The 18,219-nt window shown below is 36.8% G+C and overlaps 1 protein-coding gene across 1 annotated transcript in view; it reads left to right on the plus strand.

Annotated features, from left to right (window-relative positions):
• Positions 1-18,219, plus strand: part of ric8a (ric8 guanine nucleotide exchange factor A) — a 340,114-nt gene that overhangs the window by 311,919 nt on the left and 9,976 nt on the right. The window contains exon 14 of the mRNA XM_090393889.1: positions 412-531. Coding sequence (XP_090250015.1) covers positions 412-531 — 120 coding nt within the window. The remainder of the gene's footprint in view (positions 1-411; positions 532-18,219) is intronic.

The raw sequence follows: 18,219 nt of genomic DNA on the forward strand, positions 1-18,219 counted from the left end.
ATGGCCTTTTACATGTATATATTTCATGTGTATCATGCCGTCTCTGCACATACTTATTCAAGGCTAATTAAACAGCAGATAGCTGCAGTCACATCTGCAACATAAAAAAAGCTGATTCTTGTTGGTGACCTTCTTAAAAATAAGTCATTTTTAGAGATAAATTTCTTCAGTTAGCAATTGGTTACTAACTGATCACTTAGTTCAAAGAATGATTTAATGATTCATAAATAAAACATTGTATAATTGTAAATGTTGCCAAATTTATTAACCTTCATAGGAGTAGCAAAAAAAGGGGAGAATGAATAATTTCATAAATGCAGAACCAAGTTGATGTGTTTATTTTCTGCTTTTGGTAATATTCTTCACCCAAATGTGTTGAAACGTTTTCTTCTTACTGTGTTTTTATTCTAGAATCAATCCTGTTTTAGGCTGTTATCAAGAACCTAGGCCTGATCCCATGGAAGGAATGTCAGAAGAGCAGAAAGAATATGAGGCTATGCAGCTAGTAAATATGATGGATAAATTAGCCAAGTAAGGATGGTTTTTTGTTTTTTTTTGTTTTTTTTTTGTTCTTTTTTTGTTTTTTTTTCATATAAACTAGTAAGCTAATTAAATTCATTACTTAATGGAATATTTCTTGTGTTTACATTATGTGTGAAAATATCATCCTTAACATCCCTGCTGACCGTGATGTGTGGGTGACAACCAAAGCATTATGCACAAGTACTTGCAAGTGTTGAAATAATATGAATATAGGGTCATTTCCACCAAATTATGGAAACTACAACCGTGTTAGAAATAATTATTTTAATTTCCCGACATTTCGACCTTCATATTAAGGTCATCTGGAGTATACACATATATATGCAGAAACAAGCTATATTGCATTTCATACAGTATGCCAAAGAGACAATGATTTGATCAATGGTTATTCTACTGGATTGACCTCTAGTGGGAAAATAAAATAACTACGTCAAAGCTATATTCTATTGATGACGACATCACAGAGCAATTTCATATATATATAGTTTTATAACAGCAAAAGTGATGTTTTAATTTAACATGAGAGATGTTATATTAGAGTTATGATCCTGGATTACCTATAATCGTATTTATAATTGACTCTCAGGCAGAAAGGTTATGCAAATAGAATATGTGCCTCCCATATTCTTGGGATTTTTAGGCCATTATTGTTGTTAAGATTAGGGTGGTTGATAAGAATTTCACAGGTATCGTCAAATTTACGTTCATACCACATTTTGGTGTAATGTAAATGACAGGTGCCTTTCCAGTCAGTTCTATATAGAGTATGCAGGGCATGATCAGAAAGGTTGGCTTTACCATACTTATTAAATTTAATGTGTCATTTGTTCCTTTTTTCTGGTAGGAAGTGGATCCTTGGATGAGTTGAGTGAGTTCTTTAATTTTGCAGGAGGTTTAAAGGTGGCTTTAAGGTTGTGTTTCGGTAGTATTTTGTTTATTTTATCTGATATTCCTTTAATGTATGGAATGGTTACAGTTTTATTGTAGTCTAGTTTGTTTTTTTTTTTTTGTTTTTTGGTGAGGTCTTGTGAAGAATTTTGTTGATAGTATTTTGGCTGTAGCCATTTTTCAGGAAGGTATTACTAATAACTTTAAATTCATCTTTAAGTGCTTGTTCATTGGAGCAAATCTTCAAAGCCCTGTTTTTTTGGTGTGTGAATGACACCTAGTTTTTGTGTTGTGTAGTGGTGGTAGGAGTATTGGCCAGTATGTGTAGTAAGCTAATTAAATTCATTACTTAATGGAATATTTCATTAACTAATTAGAAGGAAGACGTGTAACAAGTGTATCTAGAAAAGGAAGAGTGTTCTGCCTTTCAATCTCAGTTGTGAATTGTATGCATTTGTGTTGTTTGTTTTGGTAGCTGAGGAAAATGTCTAATCTCTGGCATCCATGGAACCAGATAGTGAAAACATCGTCCATGTATCTAGCCAGACTTTCGTTTTAAAGGAGAGGAATCTAGAGCACATTGCTCAAAACCTTCCATATAAAAGTTAGCAATGGGGCAGGGGGGATAATGATGAGCCTATGGCTGTGATTTCTTTTTGTAGATAGAAAGTGTTTTTCCACACAAAATAGCCAGAAAGTAGTACATGTACAAAGAGCATTGTGATATTGGGAGGGAATTTGTCCTGTAACAGAATTGTGTCATTGATTGGGACATTTGTCCCAATCAATGACACAATTGGCAGGGATGTTAAACTGACTAATAAATCACTTTTTTCCAATGTGATGTCTGATTTTGTTTTCAAAATCAAATCAAAATTTTGTTTTCTTTTTAATATAGGAGGAAATTAAAAAAATTATTTCTAACATGGTTGTAGTATCCCCAATTTGATTGAAATGAATGTTGATCTAAAGGAAATGGATATGGAGGTGTAAGATGGCTGGTGTAAATACTAACCATCAAGACATGTTGGATAGTTAAAACAATGTTATGTTACTGGAAAAAGATATTATCACCACACTGGAAACAATCTGGAGGCTTGAAGAAAATGGGATTTAAAAAAAAAAAAAAATTTCGAGAAGTTCAATGATCTCACTTTAGTTCATTTTGATCTAAACTGTTTCATCAATTATATATTTGGTTTAATCCTTTATCGAAGTGTAAGCAAACAAAGTTTGCGCCTGAAATATTTTCAGGACTGTGGCAACTCGTGATAAAGGTGGTATAAGTTCTGATCACTTCCCTTAGTATCCCATAATGCAAAGCACATATCCTTATGGGTATGTATAATGCTATGCATTATGGAAAGGATCACTACCCAGATCGGTTTTAACCTTTATTGAGGCCTCGTCAGTGGGAGCTAGACTCTGGGTCTAGCTCCCACTGACGAGACCTCAATAAAGGTCGAATTGATTATATGTAGCATTATACATATCCGTAAGGATATGTGCTTTGCATTATGGGATACTAAGGCATGTGATCAGAACTTATACCACCTTTATCACGAGTTGCCACAGTCCTGAAAATATTTCGGGCGTAAACTTTGTTTGCTTACACTTGGATAAAGGATTAAACCTAATATGTAATTAATGTGAATGTGTAAGATGACTGTGACCTATAAAGAGCTTAGCAAAAACAAATTCTTCACTTTTGTTGTGACACTGACTAACCTGCCAATTCTTAATTTCAGGTTTTATCACATGCAATTTATTTTTTATTGCTTCCTGCTATTGATTAATAGGAGTTTCAACTTGAAATTCATGTATACATTGTATTGCTGAGTTTTATTGCAACTGCTGGCTGTCTGTAATCTGTATAGGGGACTGACAAGCAGTACTTGGAATATGAGCTGACCTGGCAGCTCCATCTTCAGTCTCATTTCTTAATTCTTGTGTGGCTGGGAATGCAGCACAAATGAACATTGAAATTAAGGATCTTTATTTTATACAATAATTGAATATCATAAAGCATTGGATGTGTATTCTACACAGGAGAGGAGACAGTCTGTAAAGAACTCAGTGAGTCTGTATAGTGATTTATTATACATTTTTGGTTCCAGTACAAGTGACTAGCATGTAGTTCAGCATGCCAGTAGCAGTATACAAGTGTGGGACTGAAAAGTTCTGATAAACACCTACACCTCCGAAACAAAAAAAATTAGAATAATCAAAGAAAATGTGTTGAATGATTTGCAATTCTAATTTATTGCATAGAAAATAATTATTACCAAATATGAATTAGCATCTTCTAAATCTATATATTTTATAGATTATATAACCATGTAAATACATAGAAATGTAATATAAATTATAAGAAAACTATTATTTGAAAACATTAAATTGAATAATTTTTAATGTGGTTCAAAATATTAGAATAATGCGAAAATAAATGCACAAAAATTACAGTCAAAAGGGAAACAACATGAGAAAATTTTGTAAACATTTGGGCATATTATTTAATAGCGGTTCACACTCTTTTTTTTATCAAAACATGCCCATATGATCTGTAGACTAGAAAAAAGTTGTTTTTTTTATCTCTCAGGGCAACTTCTTGAAGATGTTTCTTCATAATTCCCCACAAATTCTCAATGGGGTTTAAATCTGGAGAGTTTGCCTGCCAAGGAATTGCATTGATTTGCCTTTCTTTGAGCCATCTGATAGTGGTCTTGGAAGTGTGACAAGAAGCTGAATCTTGCTGAAAAAAGAAATCACTATCACATAAATCTTCTGATGCCGGTAGATTATGGTAATGTGTTCCAAAGTGTACCAAGAATTTCTTGGTGCATTTTGGAATTGACTCTTCTGTACGCCTATCTGGATCCTCTGCAGTCATATACAAGTCCATATCATGACAGAGGTTGAAAATTTCACCAAATGTTTCATGTATTCTTTATCAAATGCTTCTTGCTTAAGATACCAAACACGTATTCCTTGATGACAATGGGACATACAAAACATACTTTCATCGCTAAAAAAGCACCCTTTTCCAGTCCTCTTGACCCCACAACTTTGCTTACACCATTGCACTCTAGCTACCTTTTATTTTGAATGTGATTTAAAACCCAATTTGTGAAGTAATCTCAGCGTCATAGATTTAGACACATTCACACCTACTTGTTGTTTGATAATTGTACTGTTGATGTCTTTTGAAACATAAGATGAAATATTCACATTATAATAATAATAATAATAATAAAGTTATTTACTGTAGCATACGTGTTATTCTATAGTTATGGATACTCCACAGTATTTCACTGTATAAGAAAATTCATGTCAGTAGCTTACATAATTTCTTTCTCATGCATACTAAATTGGGGGAAAAATACTAGTCCACATCTCTGCCTCAACTTTGGCCTCAGTCCTATTTAAAGATCATTCTAAATAGGATTAAAACCAAAGTTGAGACAGAGATGCCTGAAGAACAAGCAGGTTTTAGTAAAGGACCAAAGATCAGATCCTTTTGCCTTAGACAGATCCTTGAAAAGTATAAAGAATTTATACTCTCTATGGTAATGTGTTTCATAGATTACTCCAAGGCTTTCCAAGAATTACCTCCCACAGTTTCATCTTGTGAAACTGTGGGAGGTAATTAAAATAATGAGTTTCTCTCAGTACATTATCAGGTTGATAATGTGTTGGATTAACTACAACTGGAAGCTAATTTGGGAACCAAATTAGCTTCCATTTGGGAAGGAAGTTAGGCAAGAATGCCTACTTTCTCCTCACTTATTTAGTATCTATGCTGAAGACATCATGCATGTAGCATTGGATGAGCTTAAGACAGGAATTAGGATAGGTTGATTCCTGTGTATTGAACAATTGTTCCTTGTCATTACAGTATTTCTGTGTAATGACAAGGAACAATTCAGACAAATCCTTGGTGCAACGTTAATGAGATCAGTAAGAACAGATGACTTCAGTTCAATCCTAGCAAGACAACAATTATGATTTTCAAAAGAAATATAAACAGGGAAGCTCCCGAGAAATATCTACCTTAATGGAGAAAAAAAATGTCGAAGCCGGCAAATTTAAGTGCCTGTGATCCATTATTAATGTGAAGAATTGCTGTTCAGAAAACATCAGAAGATTAGGAATGGCTAAAACAACAGTCAGAGACGTGTCTTAAAATCTAGAAGGATGGATATATCGCCACAGGAACTACGTTGAGGATTCTGGATGTAAATGTTTTTCCAACAGTGATTTATGAATGTGAGACATGGAACCTAAAGAAGTCTGATACAAAAAAGATAGCTGTTTTTGAAATGTGGTACAGAAGGCTGTTGAGGATATCACATACTTGAAAGATAGACAAATAGATGGGTGCTAGAAAGGATCGGTAGAAATTTAAGGTTCCTTAAGGATATTGACAGAAGAAAGTTTGAAATACTTTGGACACATTAAAAGGATGAAAGGAAAACTTCTCAAAACAGTATAGGTGGTCAGGTTCCTGGTAAAAGGAGTAGACCCCTCAATGAAAGCATACAACAGGACTACCTGGCACGGACTGTTGTGGCACATCACCAAACAACTTGAGTGGCCATGTGGCATCTGATAATGCCCAGTGAATAGATGGATGGATAGAATTTTTAGAAAGAGACTTCATTTTTAGAGCATAGTTCAGAGACAGCTGTTTCCGTTGAACCAACAGAGCAGGTTCATTAGCTTCGACATAAAGACTTTGAATAGGTGATGTGTGAAATGCATATACTCTGATGAAATTTTGATCAAACACATACATGATAAATGCAAAGCAAGGAAAAAATTGATCTATGTTTCATTATGTAGGGCAGCATTTCCCAAACCATGTTCCGCAAAATACCAGTGTTTCGCTGAAAGTGAATAAATGTTCTGTGAAAAATTATCAAAATTAATATGAGCCTGGAATGGTTTTAAATGCTGCGACAAGTTCAAACATGTTTGAAAACCAGGTGCTCCTCACTTTTCATGTGGATTGTGCTGTTAAGACCAGCGCTCGCTGGCTGACAGCCACCCACGGTTGTCAACACCTCCGAGCACGAGTGAAGTAAGAAGGTATCTATTCTAGGAAACTTGCGGTCACAAGCAAGGTCAATGCGATGTGTGTGGCCTGACATGGCTGTAATGTGCACTGTTGCATTTTTGGATTGTGATACAGCTTGCTGCAGCGATAGTGTTAGCTTAGCTTTACATTGAATATGAGACCAATGATTCTCAATTCTAATCAAGGTGTTCCATTAAAATTTCAGGTTTTGTGAAGTGTTCTATTGTTGGAAAAGTGTGAGAAACCTTGATGCAGAGGATAGAATGAAAAGGATATTCAGTACTGTTTTTGACTTATCTCTTAGATGACAAATGTGTTAAAGGAATGTAACCTTTTTCTTGAAATTGAATCCTAAGAACTTCTGTTGCTACTGGGATAATAGCTTGTCCCATCCTTAACTCTTTGTTGAACCTATACACAAAAGGTTGGTTGATCAACCTATAGTACATTAGTACAATATATGGGTAGTATTAATACTGTATATCTGTTGGTTAAATGGAAACAGCTGTCTCTTACTGTATTGGCATATGATTCTGGGCAAAGAATATATTTTTTAACAGAGGTGTACAGTTTTTCTGCTGAAAACCTGAACCTGTTACCAATTGCTCATGAACAGTTATAATTGATTGCTTGTTGAAATTGCCTTTCAGCGATTCTCATGTTACAAGAATGACAGTAAACTGTGAAGTTCATCAACATATAGAGCATTGCCAACTGTGGGAGGAAGTTGTTCTGTGATGAGTTTATTTTAACTAAGTACATTTTTTTCCTATAATTTCAGACAAAAAAATTGTGAAATATTTAGTAAAAACTCTCTAAAAGAAATAATTTCTTGCGATATTTTACAGCAACACTCCACACATAACATTTTATTAGTCTTTTCTTTAGGTTTCTGTCCATTTTACTTCTGAATAAATTCCATTTTCTATTAAAGGCATCTCTTCCCATTGCTATTCTTGCTTTTTTTCACCTTTACATCTTCCATCACTGCTAATCACACTTCCTAGATATTTAAATGTCTTTCTTCTTCTTCTTTGGCACTACAGCCCCATGTAGGGTCTTGGCCTCCCATTTTTGGGTTTCATAACTCACTACGAGGTGGGGTCGTTACCTGCACGCTCAACCGTGTGTAATTGTCCGTGAAGCGTTGTGTTCTTAATACCGGTTTGCCTGCTTTGCATGAGAAAAACCTTCAGTCCACGCCCAAGACTGGATAACTTGGCTATATCTGAGAAAGATCCTTAGCTCTTCATGTCAGCAACGAGAATCGAATGAAGGACACTCCTTTCCAAGGCATATGGTTGCGGAGCGCATAACTACTAGGCTAACCGTGCAGACATATCTTTACTTGATTCAAGTTTTCCCCATTTATTCTGATATCCATATTTGCCTCTTTCCTTGCTATTTGCATTACCTTTGTTTTTCTTATGTTAATTTTCATTCCATAATTGATACTTTAGAAGACTACAAATGTAAAATTCTGGTAAAAGACCAAGAGGAAAAACCAGAAAGAAGATGGATGGATACCATTAGTCAAGATATCAACATATCCAATGTCCAAACTGGAGAAGTAAGGTCCTGAACAGACAGGATCGGAAGCAACAAATCCAGGAGGTCAAGGCCTGGTTTGGACTGCAGAGGCATTGGAGGAAGGACGGAAGAAATAAGAAGGCCTGATGCAATGGTGGAAATTAAAATCGTACATGTGCTTAATAATTTGGGAATTTGATTGGTGGTGGTGGAGGACAGGGACATGAAGTTTTAGGAGTGTATTGAATTTTGCTATGACTTTTAACAGAATACAAGCATGGTGGACTGTTGCATAAATCAGAGAATATGGGTTTGGGTTGTAGAATGTTAGTGTGGATAAGAGGATGGCTGACTGACAGATATCAAAAAGTGGTCTATGGGGGAATGGAGTCTGCAAGATTTAAGGTAACCAGTGGTGTACCACAAGGATCAGTGCTTGGTCCACTGTTATTCAATCTCTACATTAATGATATTGGGAAGGATTTAACAAGCGACATGCAGCTATTTGCTGATGATTCAAAGATAGGTGGGGTAATCAGGAATGCTGCTGATATTGCAGTACTTGCAGAATAAGGCAAAAGTATGATAGTGAGTGTAAACAAAATGAAAGAATGAGTGTTGTATACGGAGATTCTTTAGTAAGAGGTGTGATAGTTGAGAGTTTAACAAAATTGTACCAACCTGGTGCAAACGTTAAGGATATAAGCGAGTCAATTAGAATGCAAAAGCAGCGAGTGAAAGAATTGATAGTAGTAGCCGGTACAAATGATTTGAAAGGAGACAAAATGACTATGAGAGAGGATTTGAAGGAATAGCTTGAGGTAGCAAAAGAGAAGAGTGAGAGAGTTAGGATGGTGAGTTTGTTGCTGCAGTATGACAGTGAAGAGTATAGAAGGAGGGCCATAATTGCTAATGACTTTATGCGTGGATTATGCAGGAGGAGTGGTGTGGAATTTGTGGATGTGTGGAGTGAGTTCGATGGGCGAAAGGATTTATATAGGATGGATGGTTTACATTTCAATGGATTTGGTGTATGGAGACTTGAAAATGTGTTGTATGAAGTGGAAGTGAATGTGCAGAATCAGAGAAACTAGAGTTATTAAGGGGGAGGGGGAAGTAGATATGCAGACTTTAGAGAGACAGTTGAGTGTATGAATGTGTGTAATATGCCTGGGTTAGAGTATGAAAGACAACAAATCAGAATGGAATAGTTAGTATAAGACATCAAAATAGGATGGGACAACTGGGCTTCTGCAATTCATGTATACTAATGCCAGAAGTATTAGGAACAAGAAGGAAGAATTTTTGGCCTTGGTTGGCACATCCAGACCACAGGTTATTGGCATTATTGAAACACGGCTGACAGAAGATGATATAGCTGGTGGGATTGAATGTGAGGGGTATGGTGTGTTCAGGAGTGACGGGGAGAATAAAATGGGGGGGAGTAGTGTTATTGATGATAACTGATGAGCTACAGCCAAGGAGAATAGAAGTAGAACTGCAGGATAGAAAAAAGAGCACATTTGAGGTTATTTGGTATGAGATTGAAGCTAGCAGAACAAAATATACAGTTGGGTGCTGCTATAGACCAGGTGATAGAATAGATGGTGGAGATAAGAAATTGGATTTTATGCGGTTATTAAGGGATAACTATCTGCAAGAGCATGTAATGGAAAATACTAGGGGTCAGAAAGTGCTTGACCTAGTAATTGCATCTGAGAATTTGGCTGTAACGAATATGACCACGTTTCCACCAATTGGTGAGAGTGATCATAGGGTCTTGACTTGGGAGGTGGCTAAAGGTGTGGAATTTACAATTAAGACAGGGTACATGTGGAATTATCGGGCTGGTAAGTATGACAAGCTTAGGAGTTTGGTTGGTTCAGTGCCATGGCATATAAAACTGCAAGGGCTAGATGTTGATAGTGCATGGGAGGCGGTTAAGAAGTGTTTGCATGAGGCAATATCTGACTGTATACCTAGAGTCAAAATAATAAATCAAGTAGAGGTTAAATGGATGAATAACACCATTAAGCTTGAACTGCAAAAAAAGAAACAACTATGGATGGAATTTAAGGAGAAAGGTGACCGGCAGGCACATGAACGGTATAAAGTGCAGGCCAGAAGGGTAAGGAGTGTGGTAAGAAAAGCAAAAACAGATTACGAAAGAACATTAGCCATGCAGGCTAAAGAGAATCCCAAACATTTTTTTCGATATGTTGCAAGTACAAAAAAAAATGTATATGACAGAATGATTTTAAAGAATACCGATGGTAGGGAGGTAACCAAATCAGTTGATATAGTTGAATTACTGAGCGAGCCATTTGCAAGAGTATATCATCCAGGTGGTGACATTGCATGAATGAACGAACCAGTAGATTATACGGGAATTGTGGTGAATGAAGTGGAGGTGAATAGTCTATTACAAAACCTGAATGTCAATACATCTGTGGGATTGGATGGTATACCAGCTCGTGTCGTACATGAAGCAGCTAAAGAATTGTCAGTGCCCTTGACCATTTTGTTTAATTTGAGTCTCGGGTCTGGGTTAGTCCCGAGGGGGTGGAAAGAGGGGAAAATAGTTCCACTGCATAAAGGAGGTTCCAAGGCTTCTGTTGTAAATTACCGACCGATTAGCATATCAGGAATCGTTGTCAAGGTCTTGGAGAAATTAGTCAAGAAAAAAAATACAGGATTGGATAGATGAAAATGAGATACCGTATGGGGGACAACATGGTTTTGTGAAAGGTAGATCATGCCTCAGTAACTTGTTCACGTCTTATAACACCGTGACTGCTGAACTGGATAAGGGTAATGGGTTTACAGTGATTCTATTGGACCTTGCTAAGGCCTTTGACAGGATACCTAATGGAATTCTAATCAGTAAACTGCAGCATATGGGGATGGATAGAGAGTTGGTGAGATGGATAGGAGGGTGGTTGATGGAGAGATATCAGAGAGTGGTTTATTCAGGAGTAGAGTCCAAAAGACGGTCTGTGACTAGTGGTGTGCCCGCAGGGTTCTGTTCTTGGACCATTACTTTTCAGTTTGTTCATTAACGATATAGGAAAGGATCTGAGAGGAAGTGTTCACTTGTTTGCTGATGATGCAAAGTTGGGTAGAGCAATAGTGAGTGCACAGGATTTTAAAATTTTGCAAGATGATTTGGATAGTTTGGAGGACTGGGCTAAGGAAAATGGATGTCGATTTAATGTGGCAAAGTGTAAGGTTATGCATTTTGGGGTGAAAAGATTAGCAGCAGTATATCACATTGGTGGAACCATACTCCAGTAGATTGATGAGGCCAGGGATTTGGGAGTGTTGGTGGATAGGGAGTTGAAGTTTAGGGGGCACATCACAAAAGTGGCTAAATCAGCTCATCAAATCACTTGTTTGCTGAAAAATACTTTAACAAGCAGAGACAAACAAGTTATTATTCCTCTGTATCGAGCCTTGATAAGACCTTCATCTAGACTACTGTGCACAGATATGGGCGCCAGGGTTTCTTCTTGATGGGGAGGAGGTTGAGATGATCCAGAGGTGAGTGACCAAGATAGCAGGTCTATGGAATGAACCTTATGAGATCAGGTTGAAGATTTGTGGGTTGCAGAAATTGTTTCATAGGCGGAAAAGGGGGTGATATGATTGAGACATTCAATTACTGAAGGGTTTCTATAAGATTAATTCAGAAGATTAATTTGAGAATAGGACTGGTGGTGGGAGGACTAGGGGACATCCCGAGATGCTGGGCAAGAATGTGGTTAGCAAGGGTGTTAGAGCTAAGTTTTTTACTTGGAGAGTGGTGAATGAGTGGAATAAGCTGCCAGAATGTATTGTGGGTGCCATGACTGTGAATGAGTTCAAGGCGAGGTATGATTGATACTGTGTGAATGTCGAATAGTTGTTCTTGACATGATGTTAGGGCCTCCCTCAATGAGTCTGCTGACTCCTTTGAGTTGCATGTAATAATAATACATAATAATAATTTGAATAATCTGGTGCGAAATAAATGTCAGTAAATGTAAAATAATTCACTTTGGTGTGATTAGGTAGCCAATGTCATATTATATTGGTGGGATTATGGTAGAAGAAACTGATGAGGCTAGGGTTCTTGGAATGTTAGTAGATAAGAAGTTGAAGTTCAGGGCCCATGTAGCAAAGCTTGCAAGTGTACAACTCAAAAGATAATTGCAATGCTCAAATGAATGTTAACATGTAAAGATGGATGTCATTTTTGCCTCTTCACAAGGCCTTGAGTCCTCACTTGGACTATTGAGCGCAGGTCTGGTCTCATGGTTTCTGTTGTGATTCTGATATATTAGAGAGTACAAAGGAGAGTTTTAAAAATGATATGAGGATTGTGGAATACTGATTATGAAGACAGATTGAGAATTTGTAGAATGCACACACTAGCAAACAGGAGAAATAGGGGTGATATGATTGAGACTTACAAACTTCTGAAATGGTCATACAAGATTTCAGTTGAGAATTTTTCAATTTATGGGGAATGGGGAAAGGACAAGAGGGCATCCTGGGAAGCTGAGAATGAATGCAGCTAAGAAGGGGGTGAAGGCTAGATTTTTCTCTCAGGATGGTGTGTGATTGGAATGGATTGCCATTGGATGTTGAGTGCAAGTAGTGTAAATGAATTAATGAATAAGTATGATAGCTTAAGCTGGGGGTGCTTAAGGGTCAAAGCTGTATAAATGAGAGGAGACCTGCACATAGCCTTTAAAGGAATGCAGAGAACCGACCAGGGCTTCTGACCTAATGTCCAATCCTCACCTTCTCATGGTGCACCCTGTTGGGTATCTGCCTGGATACTGAACGAACGAGGATGGGCTGACAATTTGGGATTTAATCGACCAAATTGTATTCCTATTTGTTAAACCAAAATACAAAATGATGGTATAACATGACAAAATTTCATGCCAGCTGGGGCGTCACCCTGTTAAACAAGGCCCCCGTTGTTTTCGCCAGGGAACCAGGGTGAACAGCGAAAAGTCAGCTACTGGAACAAATCTGAAAACACACCCCAACTCAACATCACCAGAGTTAAAGATCAGTACTATGGACATAAAAAACCTTTCATGGCAAAGAAATGGAGCTAGCAGAGGAATTAGATAAGTACCAGATCGACATAATAGGGGTGACTGAAACAAAAAAGACAAAAACTGGTGAGATCTTTCTGAGCAATAAATATAAAATGTTATATTCGGGCAATGACAATCAAGGCAAAGAAGAAGTAGCCATAGTATTCAACACAAAATACAAGGCTCATCTTCTTGAATGGCAGGCAGTGTCAAATAGAGTGATTTGGGCAAATATCAGAATGGGGAACTGGACAATGAGACTTATTTGTGCCTATGGTCCCACAGAAGGTTCTACTAAGGTAGAAGTGGAGGAATTTTTTGAGGCCCTAGAGAAAGCTACTGACACAATGAAAAAGGAAAACTTGGTCCTTGTTGAGGATCTAAATAGCAGAGTAGGAAGTGATTGTCTGATATACAAAAATGTTTTGGGAAAATTTGGAGAAAAGAGCAAAGCTAATAATAATGGCAAATACCTGTTGGATTTCTGCTCAGGACATGGATTTGTTATTATGGTGGTATGGTGGTATAAAAGTCTTACAGTGGCTGCACTGCATAATTCAAAAAGCCTGGACAGAGGGACGAATTCCAGACGATTGGAGTAGTGCTCTCATAGTACCCATTTTTAAAAAGGGAAATAAAACTGAATGTGAGAATTACAGAGGTATATCCCTACTGAGTGTTCCTGGTAAGATATATGCAAGTATACTTGATGAAACGGTTGAGAAGAATTGTGGAAGAAAAGCTTGGTGAAGAACAAGCTGGATTCACGCGAAATAGAGGCTGTCAGGATCAGATCTTCACTTTACGACAAATTGTTGAGAAATCATGGGAATACAACAAAGATCTGTATTTAAGTTTTGTCGATTTGGAAAAGGCATATGACAAGGTGCCCATAGAGAAGCTAATCAAAATGCTACAGTTTTATGGTGTCAATGGGGCATTATATCAAGCAATACTTAGTCTTTATTTGAGTTGTAAGTCAGTAGTTAGAATTGAAGTAAGTACAGGAAGATGATTTAATGTTAAATCTGGTGTGAGACAAGGATGTACATTACCCCCTCTATTATTCATTATCTATATGGATCACATCATGAAGGAAAGTGGTATTAAACATGATATCATAATTGGAGATGTTAATGTCAGCTCTTTGCTTTATGCGGACGATGTTATACTTCTAAATAAATCCGCTACAAGTCTGCAAGATTCTGTGACTAAATTGAATAACTGTTGTAATGGATTATGGTATGTATGAAGGTCAGCAATAAAAAGATAAAGAGAATGAAAATAGGCAGTATCATTGAAAATGTCAACTGTGTTGTGAATGGAGAGCCTGTGGAACTAGTAAAACATTTCAGCTACTTAGACACGATTTTTAGTGAAGATGGTAAATTAAATATGGAAATAGACAACAGAATCAACAAAGCTGGTATGGTAGGAAATCAATTGAATAAATTCATATGGAATAAGAGAGAAATTAGTCGGAACACTAAATTAGTTGTATACAAGACAGTGTTCAAACCAGTTTTAACTTATGGATCTGAGAGCTGGGTCAGAAGTATAACACTTGACCAAAGACTAGAGACCGCAGATATGAGAGATGAGAGTCCTGAGAAAGATTAAAGGCGTGAACAGATGGCATCAATGGCAATATCATATTAAAAACAAGGAAATTAGGAAAGAACTTGACATTGTCAGCATCCAGGAATGCATTAGTAGAGCTAATCTCAGATGGTATGGTCACTTAAACAGAATGGGCGAGGAAAGATTAGCAAAACAAGTGTTCTCTGCTGAGTTGGCAGGAAAACGACCTAGAGGAAGACCAAGATATAGGCGGATTGATATGGTACAAAGTGCCTTAGACCAGTGCTTCCCAAACTGTGGGCTGCGGCCCGCTTGGGGGCCGTAGGTTTTGTTGAGGGGGCCGTGAAATAATGAAAACAAATTAAAATGTTTTAAGACTAAGTAGATTTTTTTTTATTTTAAAAGAAACGTATTTAACTTTTATTTCTTTTTTGTTACTTTTTATATTTTAATGGAAAAATTCACGCATTGGTGTTGGTTCACAAACTTTGCTTCCTTCGTATTTCGGCGTTTAATGAATATTAGTAAATATTGCTTATTGATATGTTTCATTTCAAATCAGTGGTTAATTGTATTTACTTCGAATGCTCTCCAGGGAAACTCCAAATCTTCCTGTCCCTTTCATCACGCGTTCGTAATCAGGGACTGTTGATATTGACTTTATATACATATCAAAACTCGTTTCATATTATCACTGTCATCCGAGCTAGTTTTCTGTTACCAATAAAAGTTTCGCATATACTTCACACATGAAAAAAAGCTTAAACAAGTTCATGTGGGAAGATAGTAACTCGCTTGCAGTGGTAAACAACACCCTCCCTAACAGCCACTATACTACAGAGGCAATAAAAACAAGTCCTTTTATTATGCCAGTGAATAAGGTATGAGGAGTCTGTGTAATATATTTCTCAACAAATAGTGCAATTAGAGACAACTGGGATTAAAACACACTAATTAATGAATCACATGTCCCCTCATACAGAAACTATGCTGTATATATAGACAGAAACAAAACCATATGTTGCATGAGCAAACACAGTATCTAACTAAAAACTATTGTTATTAATTAGATGTGTGTGAGTTCGATTTTCCAAGGCAGCAATAAAATTCAGTCGAACGTGTTAAAATTCGTAAAAGTGTTAAAACTAAGTAATATATATATATATAATGAATGTTATGGCGGTTTCACATATGGAATTCGGTTGAAGAGAGTTAGCATTTCAACTCGATTGTCAGCTATGCTTTTATCTTTCGGTTGCGTGATCTTTTGTTAATACCGCACCAATCATATGCACGTTTTAATAACCTGCCTTTGCTGTCTGTTTTGCGTTAGGCTTAATTACCTTAAAGGGAGAAAAGTCACAAAAGAGAAAAATGTTCCTGGTCCGGGGATTCCCTTATTCAGGTAATATTCACTAATTTCATGTTATCAGTCTGTGGTGTGCCAATATCGGTAAGTGGTGATATTATTTGATGTATTCTACATTAAAAAATTTTATCCTGAGATGGATAAGTGGCTGATAAAAAAATAAAAAAAAATCCCGCGAACAATGAGAAGCAGAAACAGACTCAAAAAAAGGACAGTATTTCATATTTTACCAGAACAGCCTGCATCGTCTTCAGAACCAAACGGTAAGAGGCAAAAAATGTAATATATGCATTTGATTTTTGAAATATTCGCTGTGTATGTTTTGTATTGAATATAAATACAATAAATATTATAATAATATATCTCTCTATTACGATTTTTTTTCGAGGGGGGGGGGCGTGAAATATTTTAATTTTGCAAAGGGGGCCCTGACATCCAGAAGTTTGGGAAGCACTGCCTTAGACGATAGAAATATAAGATCTGGTATTGTTGGAGTCTTGACTAGTAAAAGACTGATTTGTAGGAAAATTGTAGATAGGAAGTTAGTAATGATGTAAATTTTTCATGTAGTACTATCATATCCTGTACACCCCTTGAGGGTACATGGCAGGAATTTGATGATGATGATGTATGATAGCTGGTGCTTGTTGTACGTGACCTCCCTCGATTAGTCCCTGATTCCTAGGAGCTCTTAGTAATAATAATAATTGCTCAAGTTGTGAAGTCATCACATCTGATTATGGAATTGTGCATAGGCTCTTGACATGTAGAAATAAAGATGTAATGGTTCCATTGGTTCCTGGTTTTCAACAGAAAATGAAAGAGTTGGAAAACAAGAAGCAAATATTGGAGACTCATTTGCATACACTAAAGAAAATATTAATCGATTCAGCCAGAGAGACCAGTGGTAAGGTTGTCAGCAAAGATATAAAAATCAGAACTCCATGGTGGGCTTGGAAAGTTTAAAGAGGCTGTCAAGGAATAGAAGAAAGAGTATAGAAGGTTACTGGCAAGTGAGTCAGCTTGTGCTCTTAGAGAATACAGAAAGAACCAAAGCAAAACATTATGAAAAACTGGCTGAACAAAAATCTTGAGAAGACTTTGGTAAGAACGTAGGAATTAAGTATGAGGGAAAGTATCAAGATGAACTAGAAGCTGTTGAAAAATCTTTGATTGGAGAATACTGAGTACTGTAAAAGGAATCAAATATGATAAAGGTGATACAGAAACTGAAAATAAAGATATTATAGATATCTGGAGTAGTTACTTTGAAAGATTGCTAAATGAAACAAGCTGTGACAGCATGGTGGTAAAACAAGTTCAACTGGAATGCACTCATGTTGATTAATTTTAACGGTATAGATAAGAACACAGACTGATAAGAAAACTATTAACTTATTGCTGGTATTCTATCCAGCATCTTCAGAACACAAAAAATACAAAACAACAACAATCCAGTATAACAATGGGACTAGTTTGAACAATTGCAATGTACAACACAAAGACTAAAGTCCTAATTAGGCATCATCTACATTAAAAAATAAATTTAAAAAAAAAAGGAGAGAGAGAGGGGGAACCTGTTGCTGTCCATCTAATTGTTTGTATATTTTCCCTTCCCCTTTAAAATAACCTGCAATGGTCTCCCGTCTTAACCACCTTCTACATAGAACACTTGAAAAAGCTAGCTATCAATACAGCCCCTCTCAAAACAGTGCTTTGGGTACGCTATGTTGATGATGTGTTTGTTATTTGGCCACATGGCCCAGACACATTGGATGCATTCTTAGCACATTTAAATAGCCAACACCCAAAATCCAGTTTAACTGGATTTTGGGTGTTGTCCTTCCTGGACACACTAATCACATGTCTTCCGATGGTTCCTTGTCATTTTCAGTTTATAGAAAACCCACACATACAGGGAGATATTTGCACAAACAATCACATGATCACCCATCTCAACAGTATGGTATCCGAAAAACACTAACCCACAGAGCTAGAGTGATTTGTTCCAATGACAAAGCTCTCACTTCTGAACTCACTCACTTACGTCACACCTTCTTAGCCAATGGCAATCCCCATAAGATAGACAAAATACTAAATGCTCGCAAGAAATCCCCCTACACTGTCCACCACAGAAG

Source organism: Typopeltis vanoorti, chromosome 6 (assembly GCF_054136105.1).
Source record: "Typopeltis vanoorti isolate ZY-2024b chromosome 6, IOZ_Tvanoo_1.0, whole genome shotgun sequence".
NCBI classification, from domain to species: domain Eukaryota; kingdom Metazoa; phylum Arthropoda; class Arachnida; order Uropygi; family Thelyphonidae; genus Typopeltis; species Typopeltis vanoorti.